At 28.9% G+C, this 18,816-nt stretch overlaps 1 protein-coding gene across 8 annotated transcripts in view; it reads right to left on the bottom strand.

Moving 5' to 3' along the window:
- Window positions 1–18,816, bottom strand: part of LOC129989415 (inositol 1,4,5-triphosphate receptor associated 1-like) — a 199,852-nt gene that overhangs the window by 138,203 nt on the left and 42,833 nt on the right. Inside the window, exon 1 of one of the 8 annotated variants that reach the window (XM_056097940.1) lies at window positions 10,739–10,798. The exons of 6 other annotated variants lie outside the window; for them this stretch is intronic. In XM_056097940.1, coding sequence (XP_055953915.1) covers window positions 10,739–10,783 — 45 coding nt within the window. In that variant the 5' untranslated portion in view covers window positions 10,784–10,798. Of the gene's footprint in view, window positions 1–4,739; window positions 4,869–10,738; window positions 10,799–18,816 lie in introns of those variants that run through there. One more of the 8 variants, XM_056097944.1, reaches the window with a different exon arrangement.

Genomic DNA, 18,816 nt, shown 5'->3' with positions numbered 1-18,816 from the left:
ATCGCTGACAATAACTTAAAGTGCGGGCTCACAGCAGTCTTGTAAAGTGCCATAAGTCACAAAAACACGCACACAGAAACTTTGGTCATCCAATAGTCAAGAAGTGTAATCTTTATTCGATGAAGTCACTAGAGAGTTCTCAAAACAAATTTGGATTTTAATACAGATATAATAAATAACCTCATGAGACATACCAATATGTTGCAATTGATCAAATTCAAACAGATAGATATTAAACTAGCACCTAAGTAAAGCTAAATAATTAAAACAGAATTTTTTGAGAAATGACTCATAAATTAAAAAAACAATATTGAAAAGAAGAACATAAGATTTATAAAAAAAAGATATATACAAAAGTTTTAGCAAATATCATTAATAAAAATTCGTAAAGTGAAAATTACTGTTAATAAATAAGAAAAATTATACAGGGTTAAGTTTTATTCTTATAGAAAGCACTTTTAATTTTAAGTATACTTATGCGAATGTTTTAATTCTAAAAGGAACTTATCACTTATTATTCATTACTTAAAAAAAAATCTTTCGCTTTATTTTATTTTTTGTGATAAACCTGCAGACGATAAAGCTACAGAATTCCCCAACACATTCTTCTCGTCTGACATTTTCAGTTATTCTTAATCACTTACAAAGAACAAAAAAAAAAAATCCGGATCTGGCATTTGCAATTCCTTAGTGACACGTTCTTATTCAGAATTAGAAGGAAAAAAAAAAAAAAAAAATGGCGCACGCGTTGTTTTATCGTCTGCTTCGTTCTGTCAGAACGGAAACAGGCGTTGGTTCTAGAGATAAGCTGGTGTAAAAAGAAGGGAAATTTCCTACAGCTCGCCGGATATCAAGTCGCAGGACTGCACTCGTACCTAATCAATTGAGAGTTGCACGTCTGTTTGGCAGGCATCCCATTTTCGTTTGGTTAGTGGGAAGCGACTGCGAAGGTAAAATACATTATGCAACGAGATTGCCTCCGTCCTTTTTCTGGGAAATAAACACGATGGCCCTATCCTGTTTGCCCTGAAATAATAATGTTTGGATCCGGGTGCTATTATTGTGAGATAGATTCGTGATGTGAAAGGATTTCTGAGCACTATGACTGTTTATCCTACCGTACATTGAAAGCGGAAGTTCCCATTTTTTTTCATTAAACGAAAACAAAATGGGAATTATCTATAGCTGAAAAAAAATCTTTGTAAATAAAAAGCGGGATAAATAAAATCCTACACATTATTTTTCAATGTTTGTAAAAATAAGTTCATTATTGTTCATTTTAATATTAGGTTTAAAGAATTTTTTTTAAAAAGAAAATTGATAGAATGTAAATTACTGGGTATAAATTAAGAGATTCAAACCTATTATTTGAAACTAAGAAGCATAATTCTTCAAGCTTGATTCGCTTGTCTTTATAATATTATAAATTTTTTTATTCTTAATTATAGAAATAATTTGTACACCGTAACTGTAATGTCGTTGCAAAACACATGAGTATGCACGTAATAACCAATTAAAAATCGGCATTTATTAAGAAGAGCTTTTTCAAAATTTTTATTTAAATTTTTTATTAAAAATCAATTGAAATGTAAAAAATTTCTACACAATACATTAAAAATATAGTACTGCATAAACATCTTATTGCACTACTTTATAATAAAAAAAAATAGCTTTTCAACGACAAATTTCTTTAGAATTTTCTTTATAATTTTAACAAATTAAAAATATTTTAAAGAAATTTAGAACAATATTTTCCCCATTATTTGATAGAAGGGATTTATGCTCACAAGGGTTGCACCGATCTGAAAGACATCAATGCGGCTATCACAAAATATAGTAGTTATCATTATATAAGAAACCACAAAATATACAATTAAAGGAATATTTATGAAACTTATAAAGTAAATATTTCCCGACTCAAAAACTGTTAAAAGGAAGATGCATTGTATTTAGAACTCTCAATTGCTGCTACATCTAATATACAAAAGAACTTAACCAAATCAGAGATAAACATTAAATTTCAAAAAAAAAATGAATAAAGTATAATAAAAAAGCAGGGAAAGATTAATCCGGGCTGAAGACTTTATCAAGGGTCACCCTCAGGCAGGGATTTTTTCCAATCTTTGTATTAAGTGAATAATTATGTGTCAAATTACTTTTCAGAGTGCAAAGACTTAAAATTTCTGGGCGGTTACACAGACATCAGAAACTAATGTTTTGAAAATTGTTTCAGGATTACTGTCCTGATTAATATATTTTTAAAGCGAAATTGTTTCCGATGCACAAATTATGAGTTTATACTTTTAAATTACTTTAAATAACATTTTAATAAGGATAATTATCCGTTATGTCATTAAATAAATACCACATTACTCAATTCTGAGGCCAACTTGCATTGTTATACAAGGAAATCTCCAACACCATGCTTCACTGTTCAAACCATATTAAATTGATTTTTTTTAACTCTAAACCATTATATGCAAATCACAATCAAAAATTTTAAATTTGCTTTCATCTGCAAACAGTATGTTATTGCAATAAAATTCCAGTTGTTTATTTTCGATTCTGCGATGGAAAGTTAGATCCTTCTGTTTGTTCTTATCATTCACAAAAACATTTTCTCCTGCTTGAACGCCAATACACGCCAACTGATCTCAATTCTCATCTTACAAATGCCAGCGAAACTGAAATAGGAAATCTGCAAAAATTCTCTAAACTCTATAGAAACTTTCACGGCACTCAGATGTAAATTCTTCTAGATATTTGCTAGAATAAATCTCTGATTACATCGAGTTAGCTTTGTCGGATGAGTACTTTTCTAGTTTCCAGTTCGATTTATCTTTGTAAAGCAATTTTATCACGGAATAAACATAGTCGAATGGAATAAATTTATCAATTTAGCAACATTTTGATACGATTCACATATTTAGCTATGAAAATAAGTTTTAGAAAATCATTGGTTGCTGGCTTGCTCTTTGATTCATTTTTGTTATATGCCAATATGTTAGAAAATTATTGTTAAGATATAATAAGCCAAATTATATTTAAAATATAACACTATGTGCAAAATAAAAATAGCGAGTGATATAATTATTCAGTGAATTTAATCGAAATCTATATTCCCATCACTTTTTTCGATGTTTCCTTTGAGGGTTTAAATTTTTATTTAAAAAAATTATTCCATGCTTAAATTTAAAAATATATGTTTTGATTCATTCAATGAAACCGAACATAAACATACAACTAAATTAGATGACAAAAAGTTATCTAACATCTTTTCAATTCAATACTAGTTATCAAGTTGTTGAAAAATCTTTATAAAATGTTATTTCCTCTGAGAATCGCTTTCAGTGTAGTTTGTATAGTTTCTAATATTTAAAAACACAAAAGTAGGTATATCTAAATACATGTATAAATGCAAATAATATCTAAATATAACTAAATAATATCTAAGAATTTTAAAGTTTATTTGTGAAATATTTCCCAGTTTCAAATTAAAATTTTAGATTTAGTTTTAAATTAGCAGAGATATATTCGATTTCTTATTTTGAAACAATTTCAATTTATTTAAAATAAAAAGAAATAGAACATTCCAAACTACTTAACAATAATAAAAAAATCTCCACCTAAGATCTGAAATTATTAAAAGAATGCTATTTACATTTAAATTAACCAATAATGATTTCTCTATTTAATTCGTAATTTCAGAAATCAAATTCATAAAAGCAAATATAAAAAACTGAGGTAATATGCGAAATTTTTTAAGAAAATATAAATAAGATTTCTTTATGTAATATCATTATATATAAGGCTAAAATAAGATATTTTAAAAACTATAAATAAATGAACTCTCTTGATCTTGTTTCTTCTGAAATGCCGTTTAAAACTAGTATTTTAGAAAAATAAAATCGTTCGTAGTTTTCCACTATTCAAAAAGACTTGCTCTAAAAGTTTCGGTAAAATGTTTAAAAAGAAATCCAAGATAACTGACTAACTCATGTTCCGAAAAAGAAAAAATTCTGCATTGCTACTTTAGCTATTCAGTGTCCAATCATGTTCATATATCTTTTAAAAGAAAGAATTAATGGAACATCGGAACGAATACCACAGAATGAAAGAACTGGAACAGAATCTTAATGAGAAATTCGAATTCGTTTAAGTGGGAAACGGAGTGAAATTGATCGATTGCAATTCTCAAGTCACAAGATTGGATTTTACAACTCATTTGTAATTCTAACCCAATGTTTGAATTCAGAATAATGTGAATTGCAATAGATTAATTCTAAAGCAAGCTTGAAAAACTATTTCTGCTAGTGAAATCTAGAATCAAAAACCACTTCAATGCGCAGACGATAAATAGTGGAAAATAAGTTAGTACAGTAAAAACAAATGATAAATGTTAAATATTTCTATGAAAGGCCAAACGATAATAAATATATTTCTATTTCATATTTATTATATATATTTACAAAAGGTATTAAAATAAATAATTAAATTATTAGATTGCGTTTTTTTTTCAATACGTGAAGACATTTTTACAATAGATTTATTTTATACAAAATGTAGATTCTGGAAATCAACTAAGGAATTCCAAATTAATTTTAATGGATATATTGACATCAAATGAAATAAATACTATAAAGGTGCATTAAATTAAAAAAAAACTATATTTTTAAAGCGAAAATGTGATCTTTTTTCAGTAAACCATTTTAAGAACAGCATTAGAAAATTACATATACCTTAAATGTTTTATATTAATCCAATTCATTCCACAGCACGCATCCAATTTTAAAGTTCGGCTGTCTTGAGTCATCCTTTCTTTGAGTTCGTTAGATTCACTGGCAATAATTCTATTGATAATTTGCGTTTCGTTCCCATATAAAAAAATCAGCGAAATTACATTAGGATGAAATGAAGAGCTTTTTCGCATTATGCTTTGTGGTCAATACTTCAAATTTTGCATGCAGCAATTGAAACTTCAAATCATCCTCTTAAAAACAATTTGTTTGATTGCTAAGATATAACTGTCCAAAACTGGGGTTTATTTTTTAATCGCTCTATAACCAAACTGTAGAAGCTCCGAAATCATTTTGCAGTGAATTTTACTTCTTGATTTCCATCGAATGATTTAGATAAAGCAAAATGCAAATTGCTGTCATCTTCAATGCAAAAAAAAAAGTTTAAAAAATTAAGATGCAGTTGTATTAGTTTTATTATGGTAAAAATGATTAGAATTTGATTTGATTTGTAGTTTATTGGCACAAGGGTCATTCCCTAACCATACTACGTCGAACATGTTAAGGAAGATTCTTCATAGTGATTAGCACATACTTTTGGATAATGTAATTTTTCAATTTTGAATATTTTCGTCATTTTTTTATACAATTTAACCTTGTCATTTTAGTTTACATTTCAATTGTTATATAAAAACGACAAAGCTAAACTTTTGGTATTTCTCTTCAAAATTGAGGATATTCAAAAATTTGGGTACATTTCGTTTCCCTTTAAATTAAAATTGTTTTAAATGAAAAAATATTAAAATCTTTTGGATAAAAATTCAGAATAATAATTATTTACTATAAAAAATTATTATTCTGAATTTTTCAAAATTATCTTTAAAAAATAAAATGCATCGTATTATCATTTAAAAAATTCTTATCCCTGTAGTAGCCAAATAATTTTACGGTCTGCTTTCATCACTCGTGTTTTTCTTTTGTAATTAAATATAAGTAATTTGATATTCTTGATGGATTTTTCATATGATTTAAACTAGTTAAGATGAATAATTTTCAAATTTCAATTTGGTAATTAAGATGACCGTTATTTATTTAGCTATTTAGCATTATGATGAATTAGCAAAATAATTAAACGGTTTTTAACTTTTTAATCGGAGTTTATGTATGTCAAAATAATTATTCGCCAATAAAATTTTGATATTCGTTCCACACAATTAAGGAATTTACTGTAAAAAGAAGGTAGCTCCAATTATTGAAATTTTCATAAGACAGTGAAAAATGTTTGAAAATTCAGATTTTTTAAAATGTGTATTAAGATAAAACAACTCAATTTTTTTTTAAATAAACAGATTGCTTATATTGAAATTCAGGAACTGCAAAACATGGTGAGTGAGTGAAATAATATCAAATATGACAAAAAAATATACATTAGATTTTTATTTATAAGTTTTTTTTTGGGGGGGGGGGAATTTGAGAAAATGACATTTAAATGTGTAATGTAACATAAAAACGTAAATTATATAAAAATGATTACAATTATATAAAAGTGATTGCAATAATACTAAAATATAAAACAATGATTGCAATTAGGAATTAATGATTGCAATAATACTAAAATATAAAACAATGATTGCAATTAGGAATTAATGATTGCAATAATACTAAAATATAAAACAATGATTGCAATTAGGAATTAATGATTGCAATAATACTAAAATATAAAAAAGTGATTGCTATTATGGTTGTAATAATAATAAAATATGAAATAGTGATTGTAATTATGCAAAAATGATTGCATTAATAATAAGATATAAAATAATGATTTCATAATAACAAAATATGAAAATGAAATTCGAAGAATATCGAATTAAAACCTATTCGATCTTTTCGCCAAAACGCCGACTTTTTTTCGTAACCATAGATTTTAAGTGCTAAAATAGAAGAATTATGCATACTAAAGTTTGTTCAAAGTTAAAAGAATAAAAAAAAATGAAGTAACTCTAGTAACTGTCTCCATTTTGCATTAAATTAACGAGGCAAGCAGATCCATTTCATGAAGACACAAAAACTAACGACAGGATCAACATCTTTTTCGTACCAAACAAAAGAGTTTTTTTAAAAAAAGCGAAAAACAAGAAAGTTCGTGTAACTCCAAACTCTCTCAGATTTGAGCCATCTTCTTTTTGCCACAAACGCATCAATTTTAATGTAATATGTCATTATCTTTCATACTTTTCATTTCCTTTTAAATTTTGATTTAGAAATGTTTTAAAAATGATTTACAGAAATTGTTTTAAAGAATCGTTTGAAGAAAAATGTATTCGGAATATTTTTCAAATTTCCATTTTCCTAAAGTTTGTAAATACCAAATGTCACATCCAAAACTAGTCGAAATGATGGTACGTAAACAGAAGAATAGACACCTGTGCGAATCTAAACATCTGTCCCACGCATTCAACGTTATCTATTAACATTTCCTGCAACGATCAGTTTCGCTTGTTGATTTCAATCGATACATACAAGACATAAACATTGACTTTAGTAATGACATAGTATTTAGTTACGCTGAAAGTTATATTAAGATTATCGGCTTTGTTCTGATTGTCAACTAAATGTATTCTATTTTATTTCTGTCCAACTTTAAATTACTGAAATTTTATCAGGATTTGTGATTTAATATTTTTTTTTCTCTAGAGGAAGGAGATATTTCACAAAATATCTAGATTATGTGCAAATACAGCAGTATTTTTTCGTATGATATTATGTAAAATATATTCAGCATTATACATATACGATAATTTGGGTCTGGTTGATCTAAATTTATTCTTAAATTATTTTATTTTAAAATAAAAAAATATATTCATGCAAATATGTTAAAATATATATTAAACGAATATTTTCATTTTAATCAGAAAAATATTTTATATAAAAGATAATGTTAAAATTTTTGCAAATTTGTTTCCATTGAATGTATTTCTTTATTTCAAAATATAAAGGTGATCTTTAAATAATTGGCAAGAATATAAAAGAAGTTTGTTGAAGTGAACCGGTTTTTACATTTGAATATGTGCGCGGAAATGCTGCGTTGAGGTGGTAGAGGGCATTTTGGAACTAGAAAGTAAATAATCAAATCAAATGTATCTTATTTGTGTCAAAAAGATCTTAACATTTTAAAAATTAAATTAAATTATGTAATTGAACTCTGCAGAAAATATATATTTTGAAAAAGTTATTAACGTCCTGAGTGAAATTTTGTAGAACTTTCATGTTTATGATCCAGCAACTCCCAGATCTATGAAAAGGCTTCTTTACTCAATCGACCAAGGGAAATTACATAGGGCAATTATTATATTCTCAGGAAAATTTTAAATTTTTCTTCCAAACTATGTACATTTTTTTATTCCTATCATTGTCTTCAAGGAAGTAAAAGCTATTATAATAGATGCAATTGTTTTGAATTACCAAGTTTAATTTAAATGTAATAAGGATTCTACGCCCCTTTCTTTTGCTGTTATAAGAGACAAAAATTCAGGTGCCTCAGTCAATTGAATAAAACAGAAATTACATCCTCAGATTTAAAATGTTTAAATCAAAATCTAACTGATAAATTTATGCACTTATTTTGTATGAAAATTTATTCCATATATAATCTGACTTTCTTTAAGCATGTGCAACTTTACAACCGATAATATATTGGAATGAAGACTTGTAAAATTAATATTGAACATTTGGGATTTTTTAAAGAAATCTCTTGGAATAAACAGCTAAAAGAGAAAGAAGAAGCGGATGATAAAAGGAAGAAAAACTAGAAAAATTTACAACCAAACAAAAGGCATTTCAAATTATACGAAAAAAAAAACCACTACGCAAATAAAATGCTTGATAAATTTTTCTTTTTATTATTTATTTAAATTTTCATAAGATTTAATTTTTAAAAATCATTCTGCTGAAGTAGGATTTTTAGATAGAAACAAAACAAAGAATGAAGTTACGTTATTCGTTTCCATTTAATTTTCTATGTTTCAATTTGGTAAATCCAAAATCCAAAAATGGTAAATCCAAAAATAAAAGTGCCAAACGATAAATATACACCTGGAAAAAATTATCTGATCTCTTAAAAAAAAGAAAATCACACTTCAGAAGATATTGGTATTTAAAATAAGATAGGGCATAAGGTGACGCAGCAAAACAGCACAATATCAAAAAAAAAAAGAAGCAATTTATAATTACCTGAGGAATTTTAGTGCAGTAGAAATTTTTAATTAAAGAACGTTGTTTACTGCTCAGATTTTGTCATAGGCAAATATTGGCATAAAACGGTGAAATGCACTTTTTTATTTCATTCGGGGAACTTCAGAATTTTTTTGTACCTCTTAGTGATTTATTAGGAACGCAAATCTAATTTTTCTTTTCGCTGTCTAGCGCGACTTCGAAAAATTACGAACCAGGAATTCAATTTAAAAGAAAGAAAATTCGTTTTAGAAGAATTTGCTTTTCTTTAAACAAAACCACGATTATTTAAGACTTGTTATTTTATAAAGGAACTTAGAAAGAAATTCACTTAGAATAAATACAAGCAAAACAAGCTTCATATTAATGAAGAATTCGAATTCAGAATAAAAATTATAAGGGAATTGAATAAAATGTGTAATTAAAAGCATTTAATTGAAAAAGTGGAAATAAATTAAATTAAAATTTATATTTAATTCTTTTTCTATAGAATGATGTAAATATTTAGGAAAGTATTAAAATAAATTTATGTAACATTTTTATGCCCTGACGAACAAAATTGATTTTTTTAAGAAAATTTATTTTACTAGAATTTTATTTAAATTAGTAGATAATTAAACTGGTTCGTTTTTGTGATCTATTTTTAAAAGTTCTACCGTATAATTTGGGAATAACCAAACATTTATGAGTTTTTAATTTTATTTTTTTACTTCTTTTGTTCCTTTTTTTATAATCTTACATAAGAATGTTTATAATTTTTTCATGAAACATATTTTTTTAATGAAGTACATTCTTTATTCATTTTCTCGGATTTGAAGCACACAGTACGAAAATATGAATTTAAAAAATCTAAATAATTGGATATAAAGACTTTGCTGAATTACAATTATTTTCATCTCCTCAATTCATAGATAATTATTTCTAAAGTTATGACTTCACTCTGACTTATCGAGGGGCACCATAATTGAAAAATGCAATCAATTAGAAGCATAAAATTTGGAATGTGATCTTTTCTAAGAAGATCATACATAATACTTTACATTTGTAGAGCTTTCTGACAAATTTTGGGAAAAATCAGTTCTAGAGAACTCTGTTTATCTGTTCCTCCATATGCACGTGGACATTATAACCGAACAATAAGTTAAAGAGACACAAAGAATGTTGGATAGGTTAACGTTATTGTGGTATAAATCACCTTAAAATTACACAAATAAATGGAGGGCTTAGTACTCAATAAGAAGTGAGAAATTATATATTATAACAGTGTGCTTATAAAAACTTTGTCTTCTGGTATTGGTGGTCAAAGAAATGAATTCATAGAACTCCGGCCTATCCGGCTTTTCTGTTATCCGGCCTTTCCGCCACATTAGACCGGATACTCGAGTGTGTACTGTATTTTCATTTTAGAATCTCTTACATTCCAGATTTAACACAGGAGTTGAAATAAATTGTTCATCGGCTACAATTATATATTTTATCGAAATCAAGTTATAAATGGTACACGAAATGCGTATTCGATTTTCTATATTACACGAACGAAGCTGCGTACAAAATCCGCCATATTGCGAACAAAATATCAAAAAGTGGATTCTAGTTTCAAGCGTCATACTGTTGTATTCATTAAAAAAGCATAAAATGCAATATGTAGACACATTTTTAATTAGAAAAACACTTTTCAAGGCATTACTTTTGTAATATTTTATGGCTTAGGAATTCTCGAAGGTATGCCACACGATGAATGCAAACGATTTTTAAAATTCCAAGAAACTCACGATCCATTCGAATGCGCGGGAAACGCAGGACGTGCTCGAATCCATCGATGGCGCTGTGAGCCGAGTTCCTCTGTTAAAGGAAAAAGCAGACGCCGCAAAATTTGCGCCGAGAGAAGCTGTAGTCCTCCTCTCTTATCCCTTTTTTATGAGATTTACAGCCGAGGCTGCAGTTTCGGAACTTTGTTTCATTTGTGGGGTTGGTTGAAAAGAAGTGTTCTTCCGACATATTGTTTCTCTTGCAGGTGACGCGTATCATTTATCAACCAACTTGCGTTAGGGTTGGTGGATTTATATATCTATGTGGAATATCAGCAAGTGTGATAAAGAAACGTATTTAAGAATTTAACTGATAAAACAAAGGATTAGGATATTTTGTGGCGCATTTGTATTTTGGGAAGAGGAATTGTAAATTATTTTTAATGAAATTTGATTGATAATATAAACCAACATGAGAAGTCTCCCCAAAATTTTCTTTCATACTCTCTCTAATAAACTTATCAAGCCAGGGATATCCTTGCATGGCATTGGTGTACAGTAATTACAAAATATTAACTTTTGGAGTGAATTTAGCATTTTTATTAAATGTATCATGTCATCCTTGGCGAGTTATTTGGCGATTAATTCCTGGAATTCGGTTAAATGCATCCAAAATTCGAATTTGTATTTTAGATGCATTTTTCCCAACCGATTAAAACAAAAATTGGACACAAAACTGCACTTGTAGTGACAAATTCCATTACCCAGTCTCTGCATCTTTGAACTATCATATTTGCTTATTTTTGAAAATACAAACAGACAGACGGTCAAACCGGAGTAGGATTTGGCTCAAACTTCGACAGGTGTCGTCTACACGATAGATGTTAAATCTGAGTACCGAATTTTATCTATCTGCACTCTTCGTTTTGTGATCATAGTGTTAACTTAAATCGAACAGTCAGACAGACGGACTTCATCAGAACGCATTTTATTCAAAGCCGGGATAGCCGGTTGGTAGGGCGTTGGACTCGCATCCCATAGGTAGTGATTTCGAACCCCGCCAGCTGAAGACTCTCCATGTGTGTAGTGGCTGGCGCACGTATAAATCTGTCGTGGTCACAAAATGCTCCATGTCGAGATTAATACAACTAGGGGTACTGATTCAGAGCTGATCGTTCTCTGATTCAGGTCAAAATTGCAATCTGTGGATGAGTGAATGAAATGTATGAATGAAATCCACCCCATAAAAAGGGTTGTGACGCGTTTGCAGCTAAGTCGTACTCTTGGCTCTAGCTTTCGCTACTGAAAAAACGAGAGACGTTCACTTGGCTTAAATCATTGACAAATAACTGTCAACGGGCTTATAAAGTGCCGTAAGTTACAACATCATTTTATTCAAAATTTTATAGAAATATTGTAATTTGGTGTAAAGACTGTATACCAAATTTCTAGGTTTAGTTCAAATCATTTTTTAATTATCTTTATCACAGATAGACGGACATTTTCCAAAAATGTGTTTTCCGAACTCCGGGAGATCTATAATGTAGAGATTCGTCAAAATTTTGAGTTCGAATTTTTTGTCTATTATATACTTTCCCCATATTACGTATACAAGAAAATAAAAATAGCGGAATGTGTATAAATTATTTGAAATTTTCGAAGTCCAGACTAAAAATAATTGCAAGCGATAGGCTTCCAATTATCATTTGTGCAATCAGTTAACTCATAAGTAGAGGAAATATTTCTGTTATCTTTGGGGAAAATTAGAAAATTTAGTAATTATAATGAAGATTTGACGCCCAAGATCAATTCGTGGAAGAAACAACAATTAAATTAATAGAGACTAAAATTAAAGAATATTAGTTGAATGACTATCTAATTTTAGCTCACACTTATTACAGTAGACTCCCGATTATCCGCGGGCGGGTTATCCGCGCCTGCCGCACAAAGGGTTTTTTTTGTTTTTTTTGACTGATTTTTTCAAAAAGGTGCAGTTTTACAGTTATGATTTTGTAATTACATAATACATTACAGTATTAAAACAGTACATATGTATTAATTTTTCTGTGTATCCTTGACGCCTCTCGTAAGTACAAAGCACTTTTCTGTTTTCATTAACAAAATGCATTTTTGGTTAGTTTTGAGTGATATACTAAAATATTAAGCGTTAGTTAAACATTTCCTGCTGTTTATTTTACGTTATATTGTACATAAAACGATTTTTCAAAGTTGGAATGACTCTTTTCTCTTTTGCTATACCCGTTTTTAGCTTTTTTCGGATTATCCGCGATTTTTGTTATCCGCGGCGGCCGCGCCACCCAATTCCGCGGATAATCGGGAGTGTACTGTATTAGTTTTACAACTTATGATATATTCTTTATTTTCTAGTAAAGAGAAATTATTTTAATTATCAAAAAATTCGAATTCCATATTTTCACGACTCTCCACGTTTCAAGCTTCCCTGACTTCAGAAAACACATTTTTGGAAAGTGTTCATCTATCTAGCTGTATGTTACAAAAATAACTCAAAAGCTATTTCAGCTAGACGGTTGAAATTTGATATAACGTCTTGACACCAAATTTGCAGATTTCTGTCAAATTTTGAATAAAATGTGTTCGGATGAAGTCCGTCTGTCCGACTGTTCGAATATAAGTTAACACGATAATTACAAAACGAAAAGAGCTAGATAGATAAGATTCGGTACACAGATTCAACCTCTATCATGCAAAACCCTATCAAAGTTTAAGGTAAATCCAACAAAGAATTGATTGTATGTCGGTCTGTACATTTAGAAACTTGTAAACGCGATAATTCGAAAAAGCAATGACTTAAATATATCAAATTTGATATGCGAATTTGTGATAAGTGCAGTTTTGAATCAAATCTTTGTCCCTATCCATAATGTCTGAAGCACAAATTCAATTTTCGGGTACTATTAACCGTTTGTGAAGGATTAATCGCCAAATTACTCGCCAAGGATGACACTGTAGAGTCAGTGAAAAAGCTAAATTTACTCCAAAAGTTAATATTTCGTAGCTATTGTACGCCAGTGTCATGCAAAGCGTTCTCTGGAATGACAAGTTTATTACAGAGCATGCGAGAAAGTTTTGGGGAGACCATCTCCGCTGGGTTTGTTGAAAGCTTTTACATTTGGAAATAAAGATTGACAATATTTTCCCGGAATGGCTACTGTCAAGACCAGTTTAAACGAAAATGGAGATGAAAAGTTGTCAACTCAACGTGATGCAAAATTGATTTCGCTGGCCTTGTGATAAATTTCTTACAGCAGAAGAATAATTTATTGCATTCAGCAATTTATTACATTGAACGTGTTACTGAAATAAAAAAAAAATTCAAGAATATATAAAAATGATAAATAATTAAATGATTTTATCATCAAAATTAACATTTTGATCACAAAGTAAAGTTAAGTAAAGAAGGTGATGGATTTTTAACGTTATTAAATACAGCGTGATATAGGAATTACTAGAACAAGTGATTTTTGTTTCTTATTTTTTATCTATTTTAGAGATAATTCTTGATGCAGTGTGTGTGTGTGTGTGTGTGTGTGTGTGTGTGTGTGTGTGTGTGTGTGTGTGTGTGTGTGTGTGTGTGTGTGTGTGTGTGTGTGTGTGTGTTATGAACCAGATAGGTAATATGTCTAAGAAGGTAATTCTTTCGCAAAGGGACTTCAAGTAATTTACTATTATTTTCAAACTTCTTGTGAGATTCAATCTGTCGGTGAGTGACCAGTGCAGTTGTGGTTGGATTGAATGACACTTCATTAAGCTACTGAATGCATCCTCACAATCTCTTGGTATATGAAAAAAACCATCACCAAGCCGTGAAGAAGAATGGCTGAAAAGAATCGCCAGCAACTTCCTCTCCAGGCAAAAATCCATAGGATAATGAAACTTATCAGTGAAAATAGAGATCTTTTCTTGCCTCCCTAGATTTCAACATCAAGTAGTGTCATACTCACAAGGTCTAAGAGGGGAAAACACACCACTGTTTCTTCACATACATTTGCATTCATAAATTTCAACCAAATAGAAATTTTCTTTTTCACCATTAACCAATTTTTTATTTGTTTTTTTTAAACTGTATCCTCGTTTACAATGTAAACACAAAATTTATGTATTTTTTTTTCATTTATAATATTTTTCTACTTATTATTATTCCAAATAATTTTTCTATAATATTTCAAAGTAGAAAATCTTTGTTAGCGGTTTCATTTTATTATCATTTCTTATATGTTTGTAAATTCTGTACATAATTATTTTTGCTTTTTCTACTTACATATTTTGGTATTTAAGGAAATACCTTTAACTTGCCCATCAAACCATTCAATGACCAGAATAGTTACGGATACAGGGGTATGAGACGGTGTTCTTTTCTGTAATGAGATTCAAAGCACCCAAATTTCTTTGGAATGTTAAACAATGACAAAAAGATTTCTTTGGAATATCCAACAATAAAATTATAATATTCAAAAGCATGTATAGTCGGAATAAAACGAACAAAAAGCGAATATATTTATCTTTTATATGTCAGCCAATAATGCCGGGTCCTCACCCCCAGAATGGTCAGTTTTAGTGCATAAAAACGAAATATTAATGATTTTATGCCATTTAAAAAAAACCTTATAAGGGAGCGAAAGTAATGATACCATACCTTGAATATCTATTCACATTTATTAAACTACAGATGATGAGGGCGAAAAATTCAAATTATACCCCGAGCGCCACTTATCCCCGCTACGCTACTGTTGTTAAATAATTCTTCGTTTAAAATAAATCTTTCTAAACGTAAATGCTCATAAACATTCAAAGAAATTATTCATACTTTGATATCAAGTGGAGCGACTTTCAGACAATTCTTTATAAATTTATGTCTCCCTCTTTATTTGTAAATCAATATCGCATCGATCATTTTCTGAAGAAGATACTGACCCTCTTTCATCTCTTCGCGAGAAACAATGGTTCCAGGTACTCCATTCTCTCCGATATATTGTCGTTTACATCCATTATTCATCCTATAAAACAATCCAGCCTCAGGCCCTCCCCTTCGACAAAGTAATTTCGATAGAAGCTTTCTCCTAACCGAATCTTTTCCCCTTCGTCCTTTATTCTTATTTGTGAGGAAAAACTTTGCTGGAACTTTCACTTTCTTTTCTTCTTCGGCCATTTACAGGGCCATTTTCGCCATTTCCTTGATAGACACCATTTCTTCGGGGCATTCTTTATTATGAAGGAATGCACCTGAAGCGAATGGGGTCGGATATAAACGAAGTCCACTGTATCTGTAGGAGGAGGGATAGCTTATAAATTAGATTATAAGAGAATGGCGGAAATGAACTTAAAATATATAATTTTTTAGAGGAATCATAAACCATATAATAAAAACTAATTGTTTACACAAAGGACGAAGTGGGTCGTTATAAATACAATTTCTAAAAAGTGGATTGAAAGTTTGGGAACCCCCAGAACAAAAGTAAACTCTTTCCCTAATACGAATTTGTAGAACGCGATTTTTTATATTTCTTAACTGTTTCCATATAATTTGATAAATATTCGTATTACTTTTATATATGGAACGATGCAGAACGTCGGTCTGCAAATGTCTGCAAATGCGAAAGAAAGAGCAAGAACTATCTGATTTTGCAATGGAAATTAATCTAAAAAGCAGAAAGAAAAAAGAAATTTTGCGAAAAGCATTTAAAACTGTGTTCTTTACCTCAAAAACTTTTAAAAGAGTTGTAATAGTTTTCGTACTAAGCAAAAATCCCTAACTCACTAAATAAATAAATAAATAATAAAAAGTTGAATCATAAATCAAATTATTAAAAAAATTATTAAAATCCTCTCAACTAATTTTTTTTCCTTTTAATTACAATAATATATTGGTGTGTTTTATATATTCTTCATTTGAACTATACTTAACATATATTTTTTACATAGTTATTTAATTTTGCTGAGTACGATATTACCATAAGTTCTATATATCAATGAGTTAACCCTCAATATTCTGTACGAGTTCACTATAAATCACATAGAAATATATCATTATATTAATTTCCCACTTTTTACAGAAGCTTTCATTCCTATATCACATATTCAATGCCAAATGCTTCACTAAGATCCTATATCAACATTATTTTCAACTACGGATGCATTATTCTTTGAGTAATTCAAGACACAATAGTCCTAACAATTCATTGCACCAAGACTCACGTACAAGCGTAACTACAAGGACAATATCAATTGTGAAAAATATACGTTTTTTTATTCAAATACGTTTTACGTTTTTTTATTCAAAGGATTAGGGAATACGTTTACAAAGGAAATACGTTTTTTTATTCAAAGGATTAGATTACTCGGCTCATACAAATTCACATTCCTTTGCAAGGGGATGTACAAAATTATTTGTGTTAATCGGATTCTATAACTAATAAATAATTAGCAATAGTTAATATATTTGCTTTTAATTTATTTATCTAATAATTTATTTAATTAATAATTTATTTATTTAATATAAAATAATATGGAGTAAAAAATAGCCAAAAAGAATATATTGATAAGTCATTCAGAATTGTTCAAAAAAATTATGAGTTATAAACTACTTAGTACGAATTATAAAACGAGGAAAAGACTGTTAGCTACTTTGTTCAACTATAGTTCAAGATATTCAAGATATCTGAACTATAAATACTCGTTCTGTGTCTGAAATCACATAGCACTTTCATTGACAAATGTTCCGATAAAATACATTTACGCAATTGCAACAAAACTGCCCTTCTATTATCTGATCTTTACTTATAATAAAGATGAATGTATTTGTGTGTGTGTGTGAGAGAGAGAGAGAGAGAGAGTTGGAGTTTTACAGACTAGACCATTGGAACTAGAGCTAGCGAATTTGGCATATATATTCTTTGGAAAGAAGGAATGTGCATCTTGTAGCAGTATTTTTGAAACTAAAAAAGCATTAAAAAGTAACAAAATGTTGATGTTTCCTGTGATATCATACTAAAATATTACAATAGAAAGATAATTTTTACATCATCTTAAAATTCAACAACTTATGATGATGCCTTTAATTTTGCCGCATAATTTTTTTCTATAATTAATCATTTTTTAAAAAATATTTTTAATATATTTTCCATCAAGATTGCAAGGATACGTTAAAATTCTGAAAGGCGTTTATTATCAAGAAAGTACAGTAACATCAGAATTCCAGAAGAACAAAATTTATTGATAAAGTCATTATTAAAGTCGCATATATTTTTTCGTTGTTGTTTTACAATCCGAATTAATATCGATAATAACACAAAAGATAATGAAACATGGAAAATGCTGAAATTTAATTTATGTTCTTAACACAAATCATTATTGGCAGTAAATTTACTTAATTCTGAGAAGGATCTGTAAAAGTTTATAATTAAAATACTATTAGATAAAAATTGCCAAATTTTATATATTTGAGGTCAGAAATTAGTTTATATTGTCACAAAGCTAATAATAACAGAATGTGTACATTTTTGATAAATTGTAGGGAAGCTGACAGAAAATAAGACAAATGCGTAGTAAAATGAACAAAACGGCGTAAGACTTCTAAAATAATACGAATGATATATCTATCGAAATTTGAAACTTTAAAATATTTTACTGGAGAAAATATTGGACCAAATAACATAAAATATTGAACTGAAATTTTAGCGACCATTTGTCTCGGTGAATTAGCTAATCGCTGAAGGCGGCTAGAATTTAATAGAACTGATAATACCAATTCAATCTATACGACGGCCCAAATTCTGCAATTATCTCCGGATGTCTTATTTTAAGACAAAAAATTTAGAATGATTATATATTTATTTCAATATTTCAATCTTGCTTTTCGATCTCTATTCAGTGTATTTTCCAAAATTATTGCACTTGATTAAGCTCCTGAGAGACCTTAGGCAATTGAAGTCTCGAAATCCGTTTTTTTTTTCCCCCTTAAATTCCAAAACCAAATAATTTCTATTTAATCTGATTAATACAAGTAGTTTTAAATAGCAAATTTTGGCAGACTGATATAGCCATTTAATTTTGAAGACAATTTT

This window comes from Argiope bruennichi, chromosome 10, assembly GCF_947563725.1.
Source record: "Argiope bruennichi chromosome 10, qqArgBrue1.1, whole genome shotgun sequence".
Lineage (NCBI taxonomy): Eukaryota > Metazoa > Arthropoda > Arachnida > Araneae > Araneidae > Argiope > Argiope bruennichi.
The sequence above is the reverse complement of the archived record's forward strand: the minus strand, read 5'-3'. Positions and strand labels throughout refer to the sequence as shown.